Source organism: Catharus ustulatus, chromosome 12 (assembly GCF_009819885.2).
Source record: "Catharus ustulatus isolate bCatUst1 chromosome 12, bCatUst1.pri.v2, whole genome shotgun sequence".
Lineage (NCBI taxonomy): Eukaryota > Metazoa > Chordata > Aves > Passeriformes > Turdidae > Catharus > Catharus ustulatus.
This window is the reverse complement of record NC_046232.1, coordinates 11696605-11721824: the sequence shown is the minus strand read 5'-3', so window position 1 is coordinate 11721824 and position 25220 is coordinate 11696605. Positions and strand designations below refer to the sequence as shown.

The 25220-nt window shown below is 42.6% G+C and overlaps 1 protein-coding gene and 1 long non-coding RNA gene across 3 annotated transcripts in view; one reads left to right on the top strand and one right to left on the bottom strand.

Annotated features, from left to right (window-relative positions):
• The window catches only part of LOC117001897, a 31315-nt gene extending 14013 nt beyond the window's left edge, over positions 1-17302 (bottom strand). Inside the window, exons 1-4 of one of the 2 annotated variants that reach the window (XR_004419179.1) lie at positions 17190-17302; positions 15241-15331; positions 14332-14474; positions 71-459 (exon numbers count right to left, since the gene is read on the bottom strand). This is a non-coding gene — a long non-coding RNA (uncharacterized LOC117001897). Of the gene's footprint in view, positions 1-70; positions 460-14331; positions 14475-15240; positions 15332-17189 lie in introns of those variants that run through there. The other variant, XR_004419180.1, reaches the window with a different exon arrangement.
• Positions 16784-25220, top strand: part of HDGFL3 (HDGF like 3) — a 43488-nt gene continuing 35051 nt past the window's right edge. The window contains exon 1 of the mRNA XM_033070587.2: positions 16784-16923. Coding sequence (XP_032926478.1) covers positions 16840-16923 — 84 coding nt within the window. The 5' untranslated portion in view covers positions 16784-16839. The remainder of the gene's footprint in view (positions 16924-25220) is intronic.

Genomic DNA, 25220 nt, shown 5'->3' with positions numbered 1-25220 from the left:
CTGAAAGACCATAAATTTTAGAGGAGCAGTGGGAAAGGAAGGAGGGTAACTTGTTTAGAGACTAAAAAGTTCCTCTATCTCTCTGCTTCTTTCACATGAAGTGAACATAAGAGTCTCTTCTGGACACAAAACAGGACCAAAGTATCCTTTAGTTGATACATTTCTTCATTCTGGTCCATCATATGGGTCAAAGCTGCAGAGCTCTTGAGCTGTAATGAAGTTGTCTTTGTCATTTTTGGCCTAAAGGAGAATATTGCTGATCTTGGCTTTAGAGAAGGGAAGGACAGTCTTCTCAGATGGGATATTTGATACTGTTGTGACTTCAAATTAAATCCCTGTGTTCCCAGAGAATCCTCTCTCCCTCTGTAGCTTCTCACAGGGACTTTCAGTTATAACATGATCTGGCAGAGTAGAAAGAGGAGGGAGTTGGATCTTCTATGTCATCCAGGCCTGCAACAGCTGTGTAGGAGAAAAGAATCAAACTGGAAAGTATCAGAATTGGAACTGAACCCTGATAGCCAGGTCTGCCTGTCATCTCACCATTATCACAATTACAACACATTTCTTCAGCTAAATGCAAGGTAGGGCAGGTTAGATTATGGTGCATTCCCAAAAAAAGAAACATGCCATCTTAAGTCAGAGACAACACTAATAATGCAGAGGACCAGCTTTAGCTGGAATGTGGGTATTTGCTGGAAAAGAGTGAGTGAAACATGAATCAAATTCTACCCAGAGTTTGCAAATCAAAGAACTACTGAGTTACAAGTGATTTTTTCAAAGGGCTGTAAGAATTTCTACCAGATTACCAAGGGACTTCTGTCTCATGGTGAATTATAAGCAGAAGGCAGGTGCAGGCATTGATTTGACTAAAATATTCAGTTTGAGACACAGTGGAACTTTCTGCTGTTTGGTTAAAATTCCTTGTCCTAAATCACAAGCAGTTCCTCCTCTTTCACTTGATCCCAAAGGGATTGTTACAGCAGCGGACACTAAGTAAGTGGGCACATTTTCAGTCTGTTCATCCAATAAATACCCCTTCTGCTATGTGTGCATGAAGAGAAGGGAGTGAGTCAAAGCTGAACAAAGAATTAGAGTGCTCTTGGAATTCAGCCTGCAATCACTTCCATATAATGCCACCTTAACTCCAGTGTGAGTTATGTGGTAGGTTGGAGTAAATTTTGCTCCTTGGCTAAGGTAAGTTGTAGGCCTTGTGCCAGGTGTTGCAAAGAGCATTAATACCTTTTGTCATCTTGCTACTGTTGTTTGTTGTGCTCTAAGGCTGAATTTGTTTTCAGTATTTTTCTCAGTGCACTATTTGCACTGAGATGCCTCGATGCCCCAACTTGTAATATTTTGTGGAAATGAAGGGGCTGAGAGCATGTATGTATGTATGTATGTACATGGTATTAGCATACAATAATGGTATGTTTTATGACACGAGTAAGAGCTGCTGAGAAATGCATCCAGGCATTCTCCACAAAAACTACTGCTGTGAGTTACCCCACTGAGCTGGGTAGGATCAGACCTTGCTCCCATGGTATTTGTCCATTGGTCTTCTCTTTAGAGAACTTCAGGGTGGTGACACAGATGTGCTAGACTGGTCACTGGCCATGTTTCTATTTCATATGTGGAATTATGGCTTTTGAACAGCTGGAGATGAAAGGCATGTGCACCTTTCACATCTCAGTTGAGAGACTAGACCAGGGTATGTTTGAGATGATTTCAGGGTGAGCAGCCATTAGCAGCATTTTGTTTGTACCACACTGAGTGTAATGTGCCACACAAGCAGGTGCTGTGCCTGTACTGTGAGCTGGGGAAATCGTGGTGGTTCTGCTGCAAGATTCTCACGTCACACCATCCTCTGCCATAACAAAACACCAGCAAACGGCTTGGCACAGAGAAGGGTAAGGCTCTTTCCTGAGGTGAGGGAAGGGAACTTGCCCCACCCTGATAATATTGTTTGAGCTTCAAAAGAGCCTCTCTTTGAGACTTCTTGGTAAATTGAGGTGCTGCACAGAGCAATTAGAGAACACACCTCAAGGTAGAAATGTTTAATCCTTATTTTTAGCACCTTGCATTTTTTGAGTGCATCCCATAGACTGAAGCAGATTAGTAAATAAAACAAAGACAGGGGAATGTAGGCATAAAAATAAATAATTTTGTCATAAGCAGATGGTACACTTATATGAAAGCCAGATGAGATGCAAAGATATTGTAGCCTGAAAGCTAAATCTCTTGGAGCAGTTCCCCCTGAGCATAGTTAGATCTCAAGTTAGGGATTACAGTACCCTCTTGAGAAGATAGAAGTTTATTTTCTTTGTTCCAAATGAACTTACCTGTTTTGCATGCAAAAGCATATTTACAGTTTAATAATTCTCTGATGAAGTGCTCTTAATTCTTAAATTCATTGAAACATTGGTTTTGATAGATAGGCTACACATGCTCAAGAGAGTTATTTAAATAACTTATAGAAAGAAACCTTTCCTGAAAATCTCTGTGTATGTAACAGATGGGTATTACTGCCCTGTAAAGAAGATGATGATGATTTCCCAGGCACTCAGACTTGGGAAGGCTTAGTTTTGTTTCTTACTCCTATGAAGAGACAAAGCCTAGCACTGACTTGGGAGCCCTGCAGTGCATAAGCAATCCTACCAGATTGGAATTATTAGTAGACAGAGACCTCTGGTGGAAATTGTTCAGTATTTCAGGGAAATACAGATCTTTATTTTGGAGCAGAGCTTGGAAAACCCTCCTGGTGGGAAAGGTCAGAGGCCTGGGAAGGTCTACATTAACAGCAACATAGATATTTTCAATGTGGCTTTTCTCTCTGTCCTTTCTAGGAGAGCTGAATGACTCTCTTTAAAGAAAATAAACAAACTGACTTGGATCTGTAGACAAGTACAACAATGGCAACCCTTCAAGCTGCCTCTGGGAAGCAGCAGTCCCTTTGACCCAGCAGTGCCTTAGCAGACTGCAGTGTCCACGGTGTTGGCAACAGCTGTGCTGGGGGTGCACCTCTGGCTAACACAGAGACCCCAGGGAGAGAGAAAGCCCAGTGGGACAAGTCCTGGCATCCACACCATGGTGTAGCACCAGTGTGTGCTAAGGAGCTTCAGAGAGAGCCATTACCTGCACCAACAAATGATCAGTGAGATCTTGAAGCCACAATTCCTGTGCTAGTCTGTCCTTCAGAAGCTTCCTCATAGATGTTTTCTTCTATTATTAGTTGTGCTTTTGGACACAATGAACAGCTTGCAGTACAGTGTCAGTGCCTCAGCTCACAGCAGGTTGAATAAAGCTAAAGCAGGGCTTTACCCCATTGTTTTTGCCAGTAGGTTGTAAAATCTGGTAACTGTCATAAATATTGGTTTCATCTTTCTGAAAAGGAAACTGGTTTTACTCTGGGACCGTGGGAGAGCAGAAAAACCAGCAAAGCCCCCAAGGTTCAACAATTGTCCACCACACACAATTCTGAAGAGTCCCAAGTTCATCTCTTGACAACAGGATTCAAGCTTAAAAATACAGGAACACTTCTGAAAATCAAACTCTCAAGCATGTGTTTTTATTTTCTCCCCAAATCCATAAGAATTTACAACAAAATGTCTAGAAGTATAAGCTGATCAGTCAGTATGTTGATCTGGTTCTGCATTCTACTGCCTTCAAGTTTTTGTGCTCAAAGAGAGCATCTCCCCCATGTGCATAGTACACATACATTGTAGATGCATTTCAGTAGTTTCCCTGGGCATTTACAACTGCAGTTTTCTCTGCTTTGAACGCAGCAGAGTGTAGCTGGTGGCCATGTGTACAAGGAATGGTAGTGCACTTCTCAGTGTGAGTGACAGTTTGACAGACATCTTGTAGAAGTTGGGATATTAGTTTCTAAACTTAAGCTTCCCAGTGGAATTCCCATTTTTTGTAAAAAAACTACAAAAACTTTCTTGTCTTATCCTCAGACCAAATCCCAGTTTAGAAATCCCAACTTGGTGGTGTTTTATAATTCTCTTGGTTAAAGTGTCTGTCAGTTGATTTTCATACAAACACATTCCTGCTCCTGCTGACACAGTCAATACTGAATACTTGTGAACTAGTTCTGTTCACACACGTCTTCATTTAAAAGAATATCAAGAGTCACAGATTTTCTGTTTAAAGAAAAAAATCAGATAATCTTGGCCTAAAGCTTCCCATTCAGCAGCCAACCCTGAAGTCCAGCCTCTATATCTAACTGCTTGTTCAAAATTCCTTCTCAGTCAGTTTTCTGCCTCATTATTTGACAAACCACTTCTACACCAATCCTAGGTATATCTTAGGAATTCCTGGGCTGCTTGGCTTTTCATTTGCAGAAGAAACCATGGATCTTACAACTTTTGTGTTACTACTATTGGCCCAGTCACTGATGTTTAATTATATCCTCTAATACCTCCTTCCTAAAACATTGTTTGACTCTTCTTGGGTCTACACTAATACTCATTTTCTGTGGTAGACAGAATATGCAGCCTGGAATACTTAAAATACAAAGAATGTATTCCCTAAAATACAGAGTTGCATTCATACAGATTAGTTTCCCTGTCGTGCCAGAATAAATCACTCAAAACTATTTTACATTATTTCCTACTCCTCATAAATAAAATTCACACTGTGATAATTCTTCCTGTGATAATTGGACCTGAATGTTGTTCATTTCTCCAGATGCCATCAGTTTTTATAACCTGTCTGTACTAAGATTTTGTGACAAACATTTGTCACAGACATAAGCTCCACTGGGCTGTGTGCAGAACAAACAAAGTTTCTGAAATTTGTATTCACTCCACTGTAACATTTTCCAAACCATGTCTTTACTGAGTTTTGTGTTGCTTTTTCTTGTGCACATTCAGATCTGCATTGACATTTTAGGTAACTTAAGTACTCTGGTGACCATTTTAGTGTCAAAGGAGAAAAATTCGTATATATAAGATGTTCCAAATGTTTGGTTTCCATGTCATCTTCAAAAATATTCTGAAAGGTCGAGTAATTCAAACTGAAAATAATTTGAGCATTTTTGGCATTGCAATCCATATTCATAAAGAAACGTGTGGCCAGCTTAGGATAGTCAGTACAAAGCTGCAAATTGACTCCCTTATTTTACAGAGGATTAAACACTAGGCAAAAATTTACCTACATTATTGTGCTCAACTCTGATGAAATAATTGAGATTGCAGAGGGAAGGAACATGTAGCCCATCAAACCCTTTAAAATACCCATTGTTTGTATTAGTATTTTTACCTGTTATGCACATCATTAGCATTGTAAGGAAAGCAAGAGTAATTTATTCCTGAAAGTAAGCCAGCTTTAGAGAAAGCCAAAATTATCTTCCTTTACCCTACAAAGAAGAGGATTAGAAGTACAACAGAAAGCAAGAATGTTTAGAAAGTCTTGGGGGCCACTTTAAAAGCATTTGTATGTTGCAAATGATCACAGAAGTGAATATTAAAAGATACATAGCTAAATTTTGAAATTGTAGAGGTTTTGGCAAGCAAGTAAGAAGCCCCTTTCACATAGTGTCATCTGTTTTTACTTTTACACTAAAACAGCCCTGCGGTATCCTTTTAAATAGTGCAGGAGCCCTCAGCTGGGCCTCCCTGACTTGTAGTGCAAAACCCACCAAAATGTAGAACAACCTTACCCTCTAAACAGCAAGAGCAATGGGTCAAGAGTGCATGTGTGTATGCCATAATATAGGGCACAGTTGTGTGATTTATATAGATTTTACAGATTAGAAATTTAGCCAGTTTTGCCACCATATTGACACCTTCTCCTAGATGAAGAATTCAGACCAGCCCAAAAATAAAAGCCCAACATTGGAGTAATCAGCCTTTAAAATGGAATTAATTAACGTTTTAAAAGCCAACCCATTCCCAGCAGTTTTGTTAGCCAGAAAAGGGAAGACTCCACTAAATCCGGTGGAGATTCAGCTGTTGACACTGCCCAGGCATATCCCAGTGCATGGTGACACGAAATCAAGAGATGGCATCTTCAGCCTTTTGAAGTAAGAATGTCTAGTTTGCCATGGGCTGTCTCTACTACAACATTCATTCTACTCAGTAATTTATTCCTGGAGCTTCCTGTAGGACATCTGAGTGATTCAGTCAGTATATGGATAGACAGTAACAATACAGCTCCAGGCCTTAGGAGCATCACAGCATAACCCAGATTCTCATCAATTGCAGTAATAATTGTACATGTTCTGACTTGGCTTCTGCTCATTTCTGCAGCAGCAGCTCCAAATGCCACTGCCCATTCCATGGAAGACTGGAGCTGGCCATGCTATATGGTGGGGCAGCAGCCTTTGACATGCCTAGCAATGAACATGCCATGAATCTGAAACCTAACATTTAGGGGCTCAAAGCCCTAGTTTTTAAGTGAATCACAAGCTTCAAACAAACTGTGCTTCACTAAAAATGTCAGGGAAATGGAGCATATTTGTCCTTAATCCAAACCAGAGTGGTTACTGACAGAAGAAGGACACTTGTAAAGGATCAAAGCCATTGGCACAAAAAAAAAAAAAAAAAGAGGAGTAGTTAAAAGAGAGGGAGAGAGGGTACAGTAGTATCCTCATTCCTTCAGATACTGTCTTGTTTGCAAAACACTGAGTGAGACTGCACATAAACATTTTTATTGTCATGTCACATGACGGTGCTGCATTCAAGGTGATAAATTTATAGATTTCCTGGCAAATGTTTGTGTGGAAGGGCAAACATGGCAGAGTGATCTACTATGAGAGGCTCTTTGGACCTTGCCAGCTCCCCAGGAATGCTCAGGATCAGTGAGAACCAGTAGGTTCCTTACAGTGCGTGTGTGAGAAGGTGTATGAGAGAGAAAACGAGTTCATAGTCAGTGAAATACAGCAATGTCTGATGCCTGAGGGTTTACATTTTTTTTCTGCTGCATACCATTTTACATGATATATGTATACATTTTAAACAACATGTAGTATAAATTTCATCTACCAGTTTTTCATTAGTAGTCTATACATGTAGAGAACTACATAGTATTTTAAGAATGAAATTCTGTCCAGAGAACTCAAAAGCAGGATCTTGCTGGTTGTGCAAGAGCACAGTGAGTATTTATGGGAGCTTTACACTCAGCAGACTTGCATGAGTGTGTTTCCTTTCATTGCCTTGTGCAGCAAAGAACTAGGTACACCAGATACACAGTGGCCAAATTATTTCTTGTATTACCTTCAGCAAAGTTGCACCAAGACAGGGCCATTTGGTCTATTGACCTTTGTTGCAACTACAGTTCTTGTAAACTACATATTTGCTGAGAAATTAATTCCTTGCTTTAATTTGACACTTTATTAACCTGGGGAAATTAACACAACATAGAATCATCTTTTGCCTATTCATTTAAAGTCCCATTGCTGAAACAAACAGACAAACAAATTGCACAAAGTTTATATAATGGCCAGCACTAGATGTAAAATAACTTACAGCTTGTGGTTATAGAATAGCCTGCTGTTACTTGTTTTGATTACTGCCCTGAATCTCGATTCTTCTTATCCCCTGTTAATAATGTTAATTTTATATTATGTGGATAATACTGACATCCATGTAAATAATTTACATTGAATCTTGTTATATTGGATGCTGAAGTTTACATCCTATGACTTCCCTAAGCTACCAGTGTAAGGTAAAAACTGTCCTGGAAGACTGGGAGTGAGAAGAGGAGGACACTGCATGGGAAAGGAAACTGCAGCTCATTTCAATTTCATACTATTGCTGCCTGAGATTTGTCCTTCTCACAGAAGTATGGAAAAGTAGATCTTTTCCTGTGGTAGGTCCAAAGCTCTGCTTAAACTGAGGCTTGTGGGACAGCACAATGTAACTAAAGGTCTGTGGTGCCTAACCAGTTGTTCAATTCTTGCCTTTCTACTGATCTTCTGCTAGCCATGCTCCAGAAGTTCACTGTTGATCTCTGGATGACAAAAAAGCAGCTGTGAATGTTCAAGCTATTTCTCCTCTTTAGGCACCATGGCCCACTTGGCAACAAACTCTGACTTTTATCTTCAGAGGGCCAGCATCTGCCCAGCAGAGCAAGATGCCAGGCCCTCCAGCTGCCAGGCCCCATGAAGTTGCAGAGGGAGGATGCAGTACAAGCAATTAACAGAGGCATTACATGAATGGACAGAAGATTTGGGTTTCGCTTTTGGTCCCACAGTTCCTGTGCAGCTCTGCACTGGCATTATGCCCTTTGAAAGTTTTAGTGGGAGGTTTGCCTGAGTAAGACAGGAGCATCATGTCCAGTGGGAGTAGCAGTCTATTAATACCTCTCCCTTATAATACCATCCTTGCCAATTCTGTTTGGCTGCTTCATGTCATGATATTCACTTTGACTTTCTTAGTAAAACCAGCCTAAATATTTTATGCTTGTCTTCCAGCAGTGCTTTGCTGTTACTACTCAGTGAAGATAGGTTATAATTTTTCTTCTGAAAATATTTTTATTCTGAAACATTGTAGTTCTCTGAACTGCAGTGGGAAGGTTTGAACTGGGGTTCATGTTCAGTAAGATAGCATCCATTTAACATGATAGTTAAAGAGAAGTGGACAGAAACAAGCCATTTCCTTATGAAGCCTCTTTGTTCTCATTACATTGCAATGCTATTGCTTCTCTAGAAATATGTATGTTTCCTGGCTTACAATGATGTCTCTGCAAATCTCTGCAAATAATACACATCCTAGCAGATGTAATATTGTAATATTTATACTGTTTTTGTATCTTACTGTGATTTTACGTTTTAGCAACTCAGTTTTTCAGTGATACAAATCAGGTGCAGCTTCACTGCATCAAAGTAGATAAAGTGGCACAAACAGCAGCAGAAACAGACCTCTGACTTCTAAGAGACCTAGTGCATATTGACTGTTTGCTAGCAAGTGCAGTAGCCCTGATTTTTTATTGTAATATTTATTATTTATAAACGTGTAACTTTCCAAACTCAGAAGAAGAAGAGGCCTTCTTTGAAGAGAGTAGTGTTGAGAAAAACAAAGTCAGACTGTGGGGAAAGAGATACATTATACAACAAAGGATCACTGAAACACTGGGCAAGGTAATATTAATTATACATTTCAATCTTAATTGTTATTAAGCATGCTAACTTCCTTTCCTCCTTCACAACCTACTCCTCACTTTTTCTATTCAGTCTCTGTACCACTTAATTCCCAGCTCCTATGCAAACCCTCACTCATTAGAGGTGTGGTAGACCTAATCAGCTATCCTAAGTTTTCTGGGAGGGATGGAGTTTTGAGAAAGGAATTCAAGAGAAATGAGTTTACAGTTCTTAAAAGGACATATCATGAGCAGGAGTACAGGCTGGAGGTCTCTGAGAGACAAATAGGTGAGCAGGATATTAGGTTTGGTTAATGGAGAAACAATCAACATATGGCTGCCACATGACAAAATGTAAGTGGGAAGGGGCAGACTTGCAGGCCATCACAAGAAACATGATCTGGAGGTAGAGGGTATGTGGAATGTGTGAAGAAATGTGCTTTTAAGAAGTTCTCACAGGAGCCAGCTGGAATCAGTTCTTGCATTGTGCAGGGTGGTGTGCTGATCTTTAAGAGTACACCACAAGGTTTAAGTGATAGCATGCCAGACCAAGTGAGGTGGTGGTGGATCCAACAACTTTGGTCCCTGTATCCCAGCTTCCCATCATGCCCTGGAGAGGAAAGGAATGGCTGCCCAGAGAGCTGAGTCCTTACTTGTTGGGAATGATGAAGGGAGAGAAGGTAACTTGCCCTGTTTTCTGCCTGATCATTGATGACACTCCCTGCAGCCCATCAGGTATAATATCATCCATATCCACTTCCCCAGGCACTCCTTCATGCATGTTTTCCTCCTGCAGCCAACGTGGTCATCACCCTCAGCATCACCACAACCACAGAGCCTGAGGAATCTCCTCAATGCTTCAAACCCAGTAGTATCTCAGTCCTGACCCCCAGGTCCCTTTGAGGACTCATCATCCAGGAGCCAGGGGGATGATAATAGTAAGTCTGGGCAGGATGGGGGTGATAAGGTGAGAAAATGTTCTGGTTTTGGCTGGGATATCGTTAACTTTCTTTATAGTAGCTCATATGGTGCTGTGTTTTGGATTTGTGCCCAAAGTGGTGCTGACCACACAGGGATGTGTGGGACTTGGCTCCTGCTGGAGTTAACCCACAACAAAGAAGTAGCAGGACCTGTGAAGCCAAAGTGTAAAACACAGGTATGACAGGAAGATGATGTTTCCAAGTGACTGTTGGGCAAAGCAAAGTGCTTATAAAGAATGGCCATATCCTCAAAGGCACTGCTTCACATGAACTGGAGAAAGAGGGCATGTGGATGGGAAAGGTCAAGAAAGATCTATAGAGGTCATATCTGGAGAAAAATGCCTTTACAGAGATGAAAAATGTTCATGGAAAAATGAAGACAGTGAGATTTGGATGTGGCCTAAGTAAAAGACACGGGGGAGGATAGGCATAAGACCCGTTTTAGCGATTTGAGTCACTGAGAGTTTGGAGATGTTGCCCATGGAATAAAGAAAGACAGTTTCAGAGGTGATATGCTAAGAGTTTTTCTGCTGATTCCAACACAGTTGGAATGACAGTCTTGTGTCATTTAGTTTGCCTTCTATTAAACTCTTGCTGATGCCAACCTACTCAAGAAGAAACTCCTGACAGAATTTTTTTTTCCTGTGATAACACGCACCAGACTGCAGGACAACAAACGAGATTCAGGGCTTGGGTTCTGGAAGTGTGAATTCTTGAGCAATAGACACATCCTAGCATCAAACTCTGCTGCTCTTGAGAGGGGTTTATGGTACAAAGCAGCAGCAATCTCCAGAAATTGCATGCTAGCTGCATTATTTCTTTCTATTTCCTGGCTTCTGACACTGTCATTCAGGTGAGACAAAAATGAAGTTACAAATCTCCTTAAATAAATATGTTCTGTTGTCCATGTTGGGATGTAATTATTCATTAAGTCACACTTCAAAAGGCATTTTGATGAATGTACCAGAGGGCATGTGAAAGAAATCCTTTTCTCCAGTATTTATGAAGGGAAACTACGATAGGGTAAATGTCACGAATCTGGCACTAAATTTATTGTTCTTGTCAACTCTCAACATACTTCTCACCCAATAAATCTCAGACTTTAGATGACACATCTAAAATATTTCTCCAGAGGAGAAATATCTGTTGCACGTTTTCTTCCTTAGGTATTATGGCTTTATAGCTTTAGAGGTGGAGTTTCTCACCTGGCCATTTGAAGAAGCATTTTATAGATTAGTTGTCAAATGGAAATGAGAGTCACTAGTTTCATTGTAATGAATTATAACAAACACATCAAATTATGGGAACAGCAAAGTAAATTGTGCAACTTCTATCTATCAAGATAATCTTCATCTCATGTGTAATGTTTATGGAAGTACTAGATTTTGATGAGTGTTTCTCAATAAATGGCTGCTAAAACATTTCACATGCCACAAAAGAAAATTCAAACAGTGAAGTTGCAAAGTCAGTAGTTAATGTTGTGAAATACTAAGGTTGCTGGAAAGGTTTGTGATACAATCTTTAAAAATTTCCTTCTGATTTGTTTTCCCCTCCCATAGAAAATCTCAGGCTGGTTACCACTGAAGAGACTGGTAGATCATAAAGCCCAATACCTTTGCATGCAGTGTGGATTTCCACATAATCTGATGAGCTCACTGACAGCACAGTGACAGGTCATCAGTCTTTGTGTGGAGAACTTGCCAGCAGAGAGTGAGCTGTACTGGGCTACAGAATTTTGTTAGATAATGTGCAGGTTTTCTTGATTTATACAAAGATACTCTGAAATCTTTGTCTTCTTATACACGTCTGCTTTTACCTCTCTTTCTTAATCCCTTTCTGCTTTTCTCACATCCTTTCCAGGCTTTAGTTTCTGCTTCCCTTCCAGCTTTCCCCAGTTCTCTCACAGGGAGCCATTTTTTCCTCTCATGAGCTTTGCTTCCACAGTCATCTCCAGCATGAGCTGAATCACATTCACTTTAGCCTAGAGCATGTTTAGTCCAGACAGAACATGAAGCTTGTTTATTAATCCCTGTTGACTGTGTACAAATGCTTTTCAGCACTTGAAACTCAGCTGCATTTATATGGTACCTGGAAATTCGGTAATTTTACAATTATTTCTTTTACTGTCATTGTCAGGAGAGTTTTGATTCATTGAAAATTTCAGTTCTAATGGTTAAATTATGAAAGATCTGAAAGAAACTAGAAACAGAGGTTTGAGTTGGAACATGTTAAGCAGCACTGACTGTAGGCATCTTTTGCCTGCTGTAGCTTTAGCTGAAATGCCTGTAGAGAACAAGGAATGGCAGCAATGCATACTTGTTAATAACATTTCCATCCCATACAAACCTTTCCAGCTTAGAGTGGAAAGCTCCCAACCAGAAGTTAATTTTAACTGAAGTACTTCTATCTCTTCTGCCTCTAGGATATGTGTTCACACCTCTGCAACATGTAAAGCAATCACCTTAAAGATTGTCTAATTTAATATGATTAGGAGTGTATAACATAAGAAGATTCATGAAACTGAGTATAGATAACTTGCTCCAGCTATGATACACACCCTTCTCCTTTCTAAGCTTATTAAAGAGAAAGCTTGAGATCCCCTGGTGAGCTGCTTATCTCCAGTAATTAAGAATATCCTAATGGGCATGGTAAGTGCCTTTCTATGCATGTTGGGACGGACATAAACCATCATGGCCTCTTTCTGCCTGACATGAAGTAGCTCTGTGATTTCAGACAGTGCTCTCAGACATGTCCTGCACAGGGGAATGGCTCAATTGTGATTCAGAACAATTTCCTATTAAAATATTTAACAGAAAAGCACTACTTTACTGTGATCATAGGCAAAATACTAATAATGGTAACCATTACTGACACATTTTTACATATAGGAAAAGGAAATGCAGAAGGAAAGAAAATATACCAGCCATAGGTAGATAAAATAAAAATAAATAGTTTTATTTCATTATCTACCAGTAAAGTTGATTGTACAGGGGGCCAATGTGAAGAGCATTTGCAGTCTGATCTCAGAAGAGATTTCGGCAGGGAGAACAAAAATTGTAAGGTGGCCAGGGACAGAATGTTAGAGGCAAATGCAATAATCCATGTGGCTTCCAACAGACACAATATAGGCAGCTTCTCAAAAAATGGCAAGTGCATGATACCAGCATGAACAGGATTCACATTCCAGACTGTCTGCATGCAAATAGGCATGTGCAAAACCATTATCATGAAGAATTTAATGCAAAACTTAGGTATGTTTAAAAATTTATTCAGGACTTTGTAAGGTTTTTTTGAAATTAGGCCTTTTTTGTCCACATGCTCTCTTCTTAAAGATTGATCTACACCTTCAAATCAATGAAACCCTTTCACTATGAAAGTTTTCAATCAGGAATGTGTAGTTTTTCTTTTCCTCATATGAATTGGGGAGAAATGATCAGAACTAGCTGAAAGCTTCTCAACAGCTTAAGAACACTGTTTCCTGGGAATTATTGGGAAAGCAAAATTCAGTAGTGTGGTAATGACTTCAGAGCAGTTATCTCAGACTCCATCTGTCCTGGGTGACTCAGGGTTTCACTGCTGACCACACTGCTGGCCCTCCCTCAAGGTCCTGCTGGGCCTCTGTCATTATCATCTCCCTTGCTCATACTTGTGTGTACTGCCCTGCTCTGGGAATAGAGCACCTGTCTGGCAGAGAGAGAAGTGAGAGAGAACTTGGTATGATCATTCTGGGGAGTTTAGGGAGTAGGTGTCCCTTGCTCCATAAGGAGCCTCTGTGGCCTGCTGACCTTTGTGCCCAAAGCAGACACAGCTCTTGGCTTCTGTAGAATTAGGACCTGGCCTATGTTCGTGCAGTGCATATATCAGCAAGCCTCTGCACTCTTCCATTCACTGTTATGGTCAGAAACTGCTCTTGAAGTATTTGGAAAAAACTCTCTTCACTCCTCTTTTCCACTTCTGTATGGAAGGAGTAGATGAACTCTCCTTCATAAGAAAAGAGAAAGGAACAGAATACAGGTGACCTAGCAGGAGATCTCAGGCTTTTGATGCTGTGATGAGTGGCTGAGGGGGTTACGCACGCTACCAAACTCCTTTGCGTTTTGTGCCAATGTTCTTTACTTTCCTCTTAATGTGTGGAACATTTGATTTGGTTTTTCATTTGTCAGGAAGGAAATTTGCTTTTTCTTCTCCATGTTTTCCCAGCATCTTAACCATAGCTTGATGGAGGAACTATCTGCAGAATGTATTAAGAGTTTTTACGTTAAGGAGTTCTTACCTTAGCAACTCATTTATCCTTTGCAGTCAATTCATGAGGAAAAGAGCTGCATCCTTTCATGTCCATAGGATGAGTTTTCTTTGCAGCTCTAGTATATGATTATCTTCACTGCAGACTAGAAGCATTATTCATTCACTGCATTTCTGCAGACACCAATGTTGGGACAAAAGGAAATAAAAATGTGCAAATTGCAATGAGATGTTTCAGTTCTCTATCTAGTCACTTTGAATGTTGCTATTTTGACATTAGCAATACATTGTTGTTTGGGTGTGTACCTAAATTGTAGAGTTTCCTTCTGCAAGAAACTGGCACACGTCCTGCTCCTTTCTGATTTAAGGTCACTAAATAAGTTACTAGAAAGAGGTATTCATGTCTGAGATGAAAAGCAAACAATGCATAAAAATAAAATTAATTTTTAAAAAAAAAGGAGAAAAAAAAAGGCAGCTCCACCTCTCTAGTGAGTATTCTGGAGGGAAGGCTGGTTTGGGGAAGTAATCCTATGTGTGTAAAACAGCACATAGGATTATTCTGGAGAGTCAGATCAGAGTCCCCAGCTCCTATACTCATTTATTTTATATTACATTTTTCTGAAGGGAATTAGGTACTAGTTTAAGAGGATACAAAATCCTATTTGATGTGAAAGTGAAAGTGAGCTGTTTGGCCAGATGTATATACTGCAGATGGTTGCATCGGCAACCCTGTCACTGATCAGTACTTCAGAACAGGTAACAGCACTGAGCACAGTGCAGGCTAATTATCTAAATGTTTATCCAGCTTTTTGGAATTCTTTTTCCATTATTAGTCTGCTACTGATACCTGAGCTAATGATTTTACAGCAGTGTTTCCACTAGCAGCAAAGTGCTTATTCTTTTTTATGACCCAGAGCAAAAACTTTCTTGACTTACATACCAGCAACAGCAGCATTTGGGCTCCAGAGCCACATCTGGGGGTATCATAAATAGCAAGTCTTCTTGGTCCTGTGCCAGCCCAGGAACAGGTGCTAGAAGCAGAATATATTCATCTTATTTTTCTGCCATTACCAGCCATTTCAGACTGGAAATGCTCTCTATGGTCCATCTACTCCCTCCTCAAAATGTGACCTTACAGTCTTCAGCCATCTATTTCCATCTTTAGCAACAGGAACTGCCTGTGGCCAGGTGCTTTCCTTGGGAGTCAGGGAGTACCAGCCAGAGCTGTCTCCCTAAACCCAAAGAGGACAGTTGCTATCTTAAATGTGGGAGTGGTTGGGGAACCTATTGCTAGGAGTTTCAGCCAGACCTGCAGAAAAACCTTTCCTGAACTTTGCTGCTTGTGACCCACCTTGCAGGTGCCTATCTAGTTTTACTAGATGAGGTACTTGAGTATAATAAATGTCAATGATAATTAATGCTTGAACATTACAGCTGAACTGATAACATAATGGTAAAAGCAGCAATATCTGGGATTTGTGAGTTACCAGGGCTTCCCTTCCACGGGGAAAAACTGGCATCACCTGGCAAGCAAGAGATCCCAAGCACCCTGTGAGGGGAAGTCACCATTGTGCAGCTCCGAGGTCCATGGCTTGGTGGATGTGGGTTTTAGTTTTAAGCTGGGAAGGCAGGTGGAGGAGAGTCTGGGTACAGAAATTGGGACAGCCTTGTGCTTAGGAGCCAGGCCGTTGCCTAGGGTGTGCTCAGGCTGCTTGGCATGGGGAGGGCTCGGGAGGGGTGTGCGGGCACCCGGAGGAGCCGGTCCGTGCTCGGCCTGGGCCTCGGTGCCAGCGGGGCCAGGGCACTCCCAGGCCCAAGGGGCCCGGCTGCCAACCCCGGGCGGCTGCTGCTCGCCGCCCTGCCTCCATGTCGGGCGCGCATAAAGAACCATGTCATGCTTCAGCGGGGAAGGGAGGGCCGGGCGGGACTGGAGCGCTCTCTGCTCTCCTATTTTCATAGAAACCGATCTGTGTACCTAGAAAATAACAGGAAGGGAAAGCGCGGGGGGAGGCGCGGGCGGGGTGGGGGGGATAAGAAGATCCTGTTTTCGGTCGCTGCCCGAGGAGTAATTCGTCGGAGACGGCTCCATATTCCCGGGGCCGCGGCGGCTGCGGCGGGGATGGAGCGGGCGGCGCGGGCGGCGTAGCCCAGCGCGCACGGGGGGGCCGCGGGCAGCGCCGCGCCCGCCGCCGCCGCGGGGCGAGGGCTCCCCGGCCGCCCCCGCCCGGCCAGCCCGCTCCCTGGTACCGGGGGCTGCTGGGGTTGTGTCCAAGGCCTCCCCCTCCCCCGCGTACACACTCACACACACAGACACACGCACACACACTCACACTCACACATACACACACACACACCCCATCTCCTCCTGCCGCCGCCGCCGCCGCCGCCGGAGAGATCGGGGATCGCCCGCGGCCCGGCCCCGCTCCCGGCTGCGCCCCGTGCCCGGGCGCATCGCACCCCGCGGGGGCTCGCCCGGCTGCCCCCGGGGCGGCGTGCGGGAGGGCGGGGGGACACACGGCGGCTCCCGCGGCGGCTCCCGATGGCTCGTCCGCGGCCCCGAGAATACAAGGCTGGAGACCTGGTGTTCGCCAAAATGAAGGGGTACCCGCACTGGCCGGCCCGGGTGAGTACCGCGGCGGGGGCGCCCGGCCCCGCGCCGCCGCCCCCCTCGCCCCGCGGCCGGGCGGGCAGCGGCCGGGCCGCGGCCAGGAGCCGCCGGAGGCCCCGGCTCCGGCCCCGCCGGACGGGGGGCCGCGGTGCGCGCCCACCCCGTTATTATTGTGCATCTTTTCTTTGATCTGTAGATTTCTCCCCGGCCCCCCGGGAGGAGGAGGAGGTGGAGGAGGAGGAGGAGGAAGGGGGAGGGAGGGGGGCGAGCGCGGGCTGTACCTGGGTTGTTATCGCGGGGAGGAGGCTTGGGGAGCCGGCAGCCCTGCCTGCATGAAAACGATGCTGTTTATTATGCGCCCTCCCTCGCCCCGGCCCGCGGCTGGCCCGGGAGGCTGAGGGGGCCCCGCCGCCCCCCGCGGCCCGGGCAGGGGGAGGCAGGGCAGGGCAGGGCAGCGCGGCCGCCGCCCCGGCCCAGCGCGGCCCAGCACGGCCCGGACAGCGCTGCGGGCCCGGGCACCTGCGGAGGGGACGGGGACAGGGACAGGGACAGGTCTGCAGGGGGCGAGGCCCCGGGCCGGGCTGGGGCTGTCCCGGGGCGGCGGGCTCAGCTGGGCTGGGGAGGTTGGGTGAGGTGAATCGGGGTCTGGCTCTGTGGCAGCCCCCCAGCCCTGGTGCCCCCACTGCTCCCAGGCTTTTTGGGTCTCCCGCGCCTTCCGCCGCACCTTGCCCTTCACTGGGTTGACTTTCTTTCACAGGCCTTTGTCATTTTTTTGTTTTACACTGCCGTGGTACAACTGAGGTGCAAAGGCACCGTGGTCATTTGACGGTCAGATCAGCGCTGATTGTACTTGAACATCCATTTCTGGTGCTGCTACAGTAACGCAGGGCAGAGCTTTCCCTAGGGGGTCTGGTACTGGCACACTTGCACGGCCTGTCCCTTCACTCCTCTTCGGTCACTGTTGTGTAAACTCACTAAGTAACACGTGTTGTGGGAACTCTTGGCAGGCATCAAACAGTGAGTCTGTATTTACTTGTCTTCCCCGGCCTTGCTGGGATGGTTGGGTAGTGCTTCATGCCATCATTCGCTAGTCAAGGAAAGTTGCTGTTCTTTAGAGACTGTAAAGAGCATGAAGATAGTGAAGAGTTGTATGCAACCTGCAGGGAAACATGGATGAGCAGTGTAGAGATGGACTGTACTGACATTTAGCATTACCCTTGGCAAGACAGCCCTGGAAAAGGATGGGTGTGGGTGCTGGAAAGGTGTCCTGAGCAGAACTGGGAAGCTGAAGTGTTACTGAACAGCAGACACTGTGCAAGGAGGGAAGGCCAACACAGCAGGCTTAAGCAAAGGTCGGTGAAAAAAGAATAGCAACAGGGTTCTAAATATCCAGAAGCCTAGTAATGAGGTGGTGCATGCAATTATTTTGGCAGAGCAGGCTAAAATTAGCATGCAAAAGGCCGAACATAATCAACAACGGGTTGTGGTTTTGTAATTCTATCATTATACAGGTTGGTGGATATACTACCTAAAAAATGGCAATTTATGTCAGCAGAACAGCATGAGCCTCTGAAAATTGACTTCTTTCCTACCTCTGTCATGGTTTAATTTACTGTGAAAATTTTAATGTGAGCAGTTGAGACCATTACTACGTTGAAGCATGTTAATCCCTTTCCTTTTTGAGCCTTTGTAAAACTCCCATTTGTTTACTCAGAAGCAGAACAGGGCCTTTTGTTTTAAATGGCATTTTCTTTCCTTTCAAAAAATCATTACATGCTATGCAGCTGGTCATAGCTTTTGACTGGGTTACTAAATAGCTACCTGAATGGCAATAATATCCAACAAAGTACATCATGACTAGGAAAAAAATAGGTGTGCTGTTCACATAACTCACTTCCTTTGTGCAGACTAACAGGATGTAAAGTTAAAGTGAAGACAAAGCAGTCTCTAGTTTTAACATGACTTAGCAAGTAGAGGCAGAACCTGTAGAGAGCCCAGAGTCTGCCATCAGGTAGGAAGAGATCTTTCAGGAGAGGGGAGCATTAGTGCTGGGTGTTAGTTCAGCAGAGTGTGCACAGAATGTGCTCTTGTGCCTTGTGATGCTGTTACATGCAACTTCATGGTAGATCAGGCTGATGCCTGCCTGAACCTTGTTAAAATTACAGTTCATGCCATCTTTGCTTGGACTTTTCTTCATCTTGGTTGCCAAGTTTTGCCTGTGCACAGTTTCTTCAATGAAGGAAAAACCTTGTGAGAGCATTAGTCTTTATTTTGCTTCTCAGTAGACATTATGGCATACAAATAAGGAGAAAAGAAATATTTGAGTTGAGAATGCAACTCAGATACTTGTGATTAACTGAATGCCTTTTATCCAGGGAATTCTCTTGCTTCCAGATCCTTGAGTGGTTGCTAGCTACTTCTCTATTCATTATGCAATTAGCATGTTTGATCTTTGTATTCTCATAAAAAACTTATATATTTCATGCTAATATAGTAGCTTTAGTAATACTATAACAATACATTTAAATGGCAGTGTTATTGCTCCTACCAAGTGGTGTTTGGCATCAGTGAGACCTTTGGCATGAATTTCCTGTCTAGGGACAAACTTCTTACACTGTGTTTAATAAACCTGCAAAGTGTTAGAGCAGGACAGAAGTGATCTGCCTGCCCTTTAATGAAACACACAGACATAACTGACCTGGCTCTGAATCAGCCCTGTATTTTTGAGCATGTGGGTAGTGTCATGCAGAGGAGGAACCGCAGATCCCAGAGGCTTCAACAGCAGCTCGGTGACTCCTGTCTCACAGGGATGGGGTTTGTGGGTTCAGCCAGCTCCAGGTGCCCCAGCACCACAGAAAAACCCAGCACAGGCAACCCTCTCAATTCCTGTGTCATCTTTCCACCTCCTCTCTTTGGAGCTGCGTTGATCCAGTAAGAACAAGCCTGACAAACCTGACCTCCATCCCTGTGAGTAAAGAGAAAAAAAATATGCAGAAGGTGGCAAAATAGTGATGGAACGCCAGGGCACCACTGGAAAATTGTCTTACACAATGGAGTGGTATAAGTGCTCTAGATGGAGTGCCCTAGCAGTCAAACTGCGTTTAACATTTCTTTGTGGATTGGTCTAGAGTTCATTGGAGAAGGATGGAATTTGCCACACTTGGACAAAACAATAATGGCCAGATACCTGATGGCTGAAAGAGGTCACTTAGGTCTTATTACCTGGAAGGACTGCCTTGCATTTTGGTATCACATTTTCTTGTGCAAAGTCAAAATTTCTTTAGCTTGACTGGAGGACAACAAATAGATTTAGAATTGTATTGAAGTTTAATAATAATGGTAAAAGAAAAAAAGTTTGGTTTAACATGGTTTTTGTGTTTGTCTGTAATGTCTGTTGTCTTCAGATGTTCATCAAAAATGCAGAATAAATACAAATTGGCTAGGTCGTCAATCCAACAAATAACTGTGTATCCAGAGAGCATGCAAAAATAGAGGGAAGATGTCATTGTGGTTAAAATGTAGAAAATAAGAATTTAATTTGTTGTACATATGATGAGTGGTCTTTGCCTTTGAAGCACTAAATCCCCCTGTGTATTACTTCCTTGTTTGTAAAAGACAGTTAACAACTCTTATCCCTTTAAAAAGGTTGTGGAGACAAAATCCCTTACATTTATGAGTTTCTTTGATACTGCAGTGATAGGAGCAGTATTAGCACACACAGACAGAAAAATCTCTTTCTTCAGCTACCCTAGTTTATCTAGGATAAATGTCCTGGTTTATTGAGAAATTGCCCCTTGAATAGTCACTCAGATGAGATAAAAGGGTAAAACTGGTGGTAGATTCAGAAAGATCAATAATGGTGTTTGTTTTATGAGTGACCCTGAAGAAACAATAGGCACTTAGTTGCTGAAATTAGCTGCAGATTTAAAAATAGGAAGGAAGCTGTTAATGCAACTGTAGAGAGCAGAGAAAAAGTCTGGAATGACCTCAATAAAATAAGAACATGCCCAAATAAATGGCTGATGCCATTATTGAACAGAAGTCTAGGATTGTGCAGCTGGGGAGACAAGAACTGTATTTGGATAAGCAGCAGGAGGTTGTGTAGGGATGACAGAGTTTATTTGAGATAATACAAGAGACCCAAGCAGGTAAGACAATGTATTTTATTGTAAAACACATGGATGTTTAAAGCTGTTCAGAACATGGTGTTTAAAAAGTGCTTTAAAGTGTTGGTGTCACACCATTATGAAGGTGTATTTACTATCTTGTCAGGGTGAAGTTCCTGTTTCCTGGACTCCCATTTGTCTTGTCCAGATCCCTTATTGCTACTCTGAATTAACGCATACTTTAACTCCAAATTTGCTACTTAGAACAATACTCCCATGAGTGCCCCTGTTAAAAAAACATCTGCCAATAGCAGTGGCAGAATGGGATTTGGAGCACTTGGATGTATTAGCTGCAAATGGATGTGAAATTTTCAGTGTATTGCTTAGAGTAATACATAGTAAATGCTGTCATTTTAATGGGAACTGTGGCAGTGCAGGCTGAGCCATCATAATGTAGTGATTACATGGCAGTTTTTAGCTCAGTATTTTCAGTATTGTTGACTGTGTCCCCCCTCCAACAAGGCATGAAAGTAAGGCACCTGAAAGTATGAGCTAAAATAATTCAAGAGAAGGGTTTAAAAGTAAGCTTGTGCCTGAAGACTGTGTTAGATGACAGCTTAGAAAGGCTCGTAACACTATGGTATCGTAATGTAATATGTTAGAGACTATGAAAAGAAATTACTGCTACAGAGTAACAAAAGACTTTCAGTATCAGTAAAAAAATTTCAAACATATATTTTGGGTACTCCTATGCAGACATTTTAATAAATAAGCTCCTGACATCCAGTTCAGTGAAGTGTGGATGGACCCAGTGGGTTGATTTTGGTGCAGGTGTAGGACCAAGGTTTATGTTCTGACATCATTTGATAAAGCACAAGGTACAGAAACAACTTTGGTGTGTTATAATGGCCAGTATGACAGCTTGCAAATATCGAACTCTCCAACACATCATAGAAGAAAGGTTCTGCGTTTTAAGTGTTTGATATTTAAAACAGACCATTTGTTTTTGTATTAATATAAGAATAAGGGCAGGTGGGTTTTTCCCTGGCAGGGTTTATCTTTTTTGGCAAAGAATGACACACAAAAATCAGATTAGATCCAGAAAACTTCAAAGGGTCCATCGAAATAGACAACAGATCTTTCTCTGTGTTTTTCTGCCAAAACTTGGTCTGTAGTCTTTTGAGCTTTTCTCCTTGGCCATTTGGGACCTGTCCAGTCCTTCACCATGTGCTTTTCTCCTTTCCTCCTTTTGGTTGCTCTGGTTTATGACCTCACTTCTGCCACGTTACTAAATATGAGTCCCCTGTGACTTCTCCTTTACCAACTCAGAGCTTCTTCAATCTCTCTCCCTCTTTAATTATGTACCTCACTCATACATCAGTCCTTGGAGATCTGCAAGTGATTTTTCCTGGCGGGTCTCTGTTTGTTCCTTTCTGAGATGAGACGTGATTTGCTGATCACTGCAAAGGTCTGGCTTATCCTAGGAACTGATGATGAGGTTGTGGCTGCTTCAGGAAACACTTCCATGAGTTCCGCCGTGGAGAATGGGAAAAGAGCACATTTAAGGCAATGAGTCCTTTATGGAATAGTTTGTACTTTCTAATTCTTCTGCACCATGTTGATGCATGTTGCTTAGACAGCATTTAAATTTATTTGCAGATACCTAGTGTCCTGGTTTAGGGACATATGCTAGAGTAGGGGGCAATGCATTTTTAGTGACTTAATGAGTTCATTGAGTACTGATTACTTCATTTCCTAAAACAAAAATAACAAGGAGCAAAGTATTAATTCTCCAACTGTTTGGAAAGTAGGGAACTTAAGTAGCTGATGGTCTCTTTCTGTCCTCCTGCAATCAGTTTTAAGTGTGAAATGTCATAGTTTTATAACCATAGCTTATAGTAAAACCTTTGCTCTTGTTTGGCAAACAAATAAATTTGGAGCCAAGATGTTTGTTGTCAGCATGGCAAGGGTATATGGTGAAGCATCTTTAAAATTCAGTTCTTTAAATCTCTTTGTGGTTTTTTTCCTCTTGTAATTAGTTTAAATAATTAGTCCCAAATGTGCAAGTCTGATCTTTTTGTGTAGATGACAATAGATGAATACATTTTCTCCTGCAGTGTCACAACTTTAAGTCCAAATGAAGCTAACACAGAATAAAGACAGTTGTCTCAGAAGTTTTGAGTCAATAAGCAACTAAAGTTTTTCATACCCATACTCTACAGACTTTTTGTTAGATACATTTCCTTGTTACTTTGAAGCCACTGAATAATTTTCATCAACTGATCTCATGGAAATCATTGGATATATATTTTGGATGAAGGAATACTGCCCCTTTCAGTAACATCTGTAGCCTGTCTAGTCAATCTGTATGTTGCTACTGCAAAAACATAGGAGAAATAATTAGTTTCCTCTCATGAATTGACAAATCTTTTTTTTTTTTTTTTTTTTTTTGGGTAAAGAACCTTTTAGGACCCCCAACCAGAATAAACTTTTTGTAGACAGCAAAATGAAGACAGAGTTTTTAGGTTTAACTCTTAATTTTCCTGTCATAGCAACACATTAAGAAGTCTTCCTGCATTTAGGGTAATAAAAATCTTGTAAGCAAGTGACTGCTGACAGTAAGTATATACAATTGTCATTTGAAGATAGATGAAAGGACTTCCTGGTAATTCTGGAGAAGTGATAACAATGGGGAAAGGCTGGACATTTTAACTGGTTTCAAATGGTAATGCCTGAGCAGTAAAACCTTTCCACTGTGTACTTGAGAGACATAAGGGAGAATGAGGCTGCCTGGGGCCTCTCAGTAATACTGTAATTTGATGATAAATATAGCAGCAAACGCTGGGAAGTAGTCTGTGTGGAGCAGGCAGGAAGAGGTTGTGGAGATGGCTTTTTAAAGGTGTTAGGAGTTAGCTGAACATCAGTACTGTGCTGTTTCTTTAGGTACTTTGGTACTTTCCAAGGCTGTCCCTGTGCCACCCGTCTCTGGTCCCCACCTCCCATGGATGTGTCCGTGTGTGTGCAGACACACCTGTCCTGTGCACAGGTACACATCCTCCCGTGGAGAAGATTGGATGCTTAAAACACAGGTGCAGCACATGGGCAGGGCATCAGCTCACTCTGGGCTCCAGCAGAGGCAGCATCAACAGCCAGGACTTTGGCTGAAGCACAATGGAGCAGTGAGAATGAACAATTATTTGAAAGATTCCAAGAAATATTTGGCAAACAAGACAGTGTCATGAGGTAAAGCTTTTAAAACTTAAAGAAGGAAACAGATCCTTGCTTCCTCCTCTTGGGAAGGTCTCTGCAGTACTGGCTTTGCACATCTGAGATTGTTTCATTCATTTGTGTAGCAGCCAGTTCTAAACCTGATACTGAAATTGGATATAAACTGCAGATTCATTTCGTTTTCCTTTCTTCTTCTCAGACTGCTTGACAGGACAAGCTTGATAATACTTTTGCCTGAAGGATATATAAGACCTGGCTTTGGGGATTGGTTTTGTTTGTTTGTTTGTTTGTGGCTTTTTTGGTTCTAGAAAATAAAAAGAAGGTAAGAAATTTGAGTTAATACTGCAACATCTTAACAAAACAGTGAACTTCCCGTGTTATGAAGTAGTTCCTATCGCCCCAGTCTGAAGTTCCCCAGCCTTCAAGTGGCCTCAGGTCAACCCAAATATTATCCTTGGCATCAGTGTTTCTCCAAAAAGACACGTAATGTCCTTGAATTTCAGAAGGATTTTATCTCTGCCTCCTTGCCTTTTGTAAAGCTCTGCTGAAATCTGAAAATGCCTTCAGAGTCAACATAAAGGGAGGACATGACGTACTCTGCTCTGGGCCACACAGAGCCCAGCATTAGAAAGGACAGGTGTCCAAAGACTTTGGTCTCTGCCTTAGAAAAGTACATTTAATTCTTTTCAGCTTTCCATCAGCAGATTGAAAGGTTAATTAGCATACATCTGTAGCCCCGACAATGCAAACTGGAAATAACTGTTTATTTTGCCTTGCAGCAATGTGTAAAAAACCTAGAGAGAGGCTGTTTGCCAGCCCAGGTTTGGCTGCTTGAATAGGAGACATCATATAACAAAAGAAGAAAAACAGGACAAGGAATATCATGCACCAAAGAATTTCCTTAAGACCATCAGTTAACAAAATATCCTACATACAGCAGAGTAAGGAGGGCGGGAGAGGAAGGAAAAATTCCAGGCT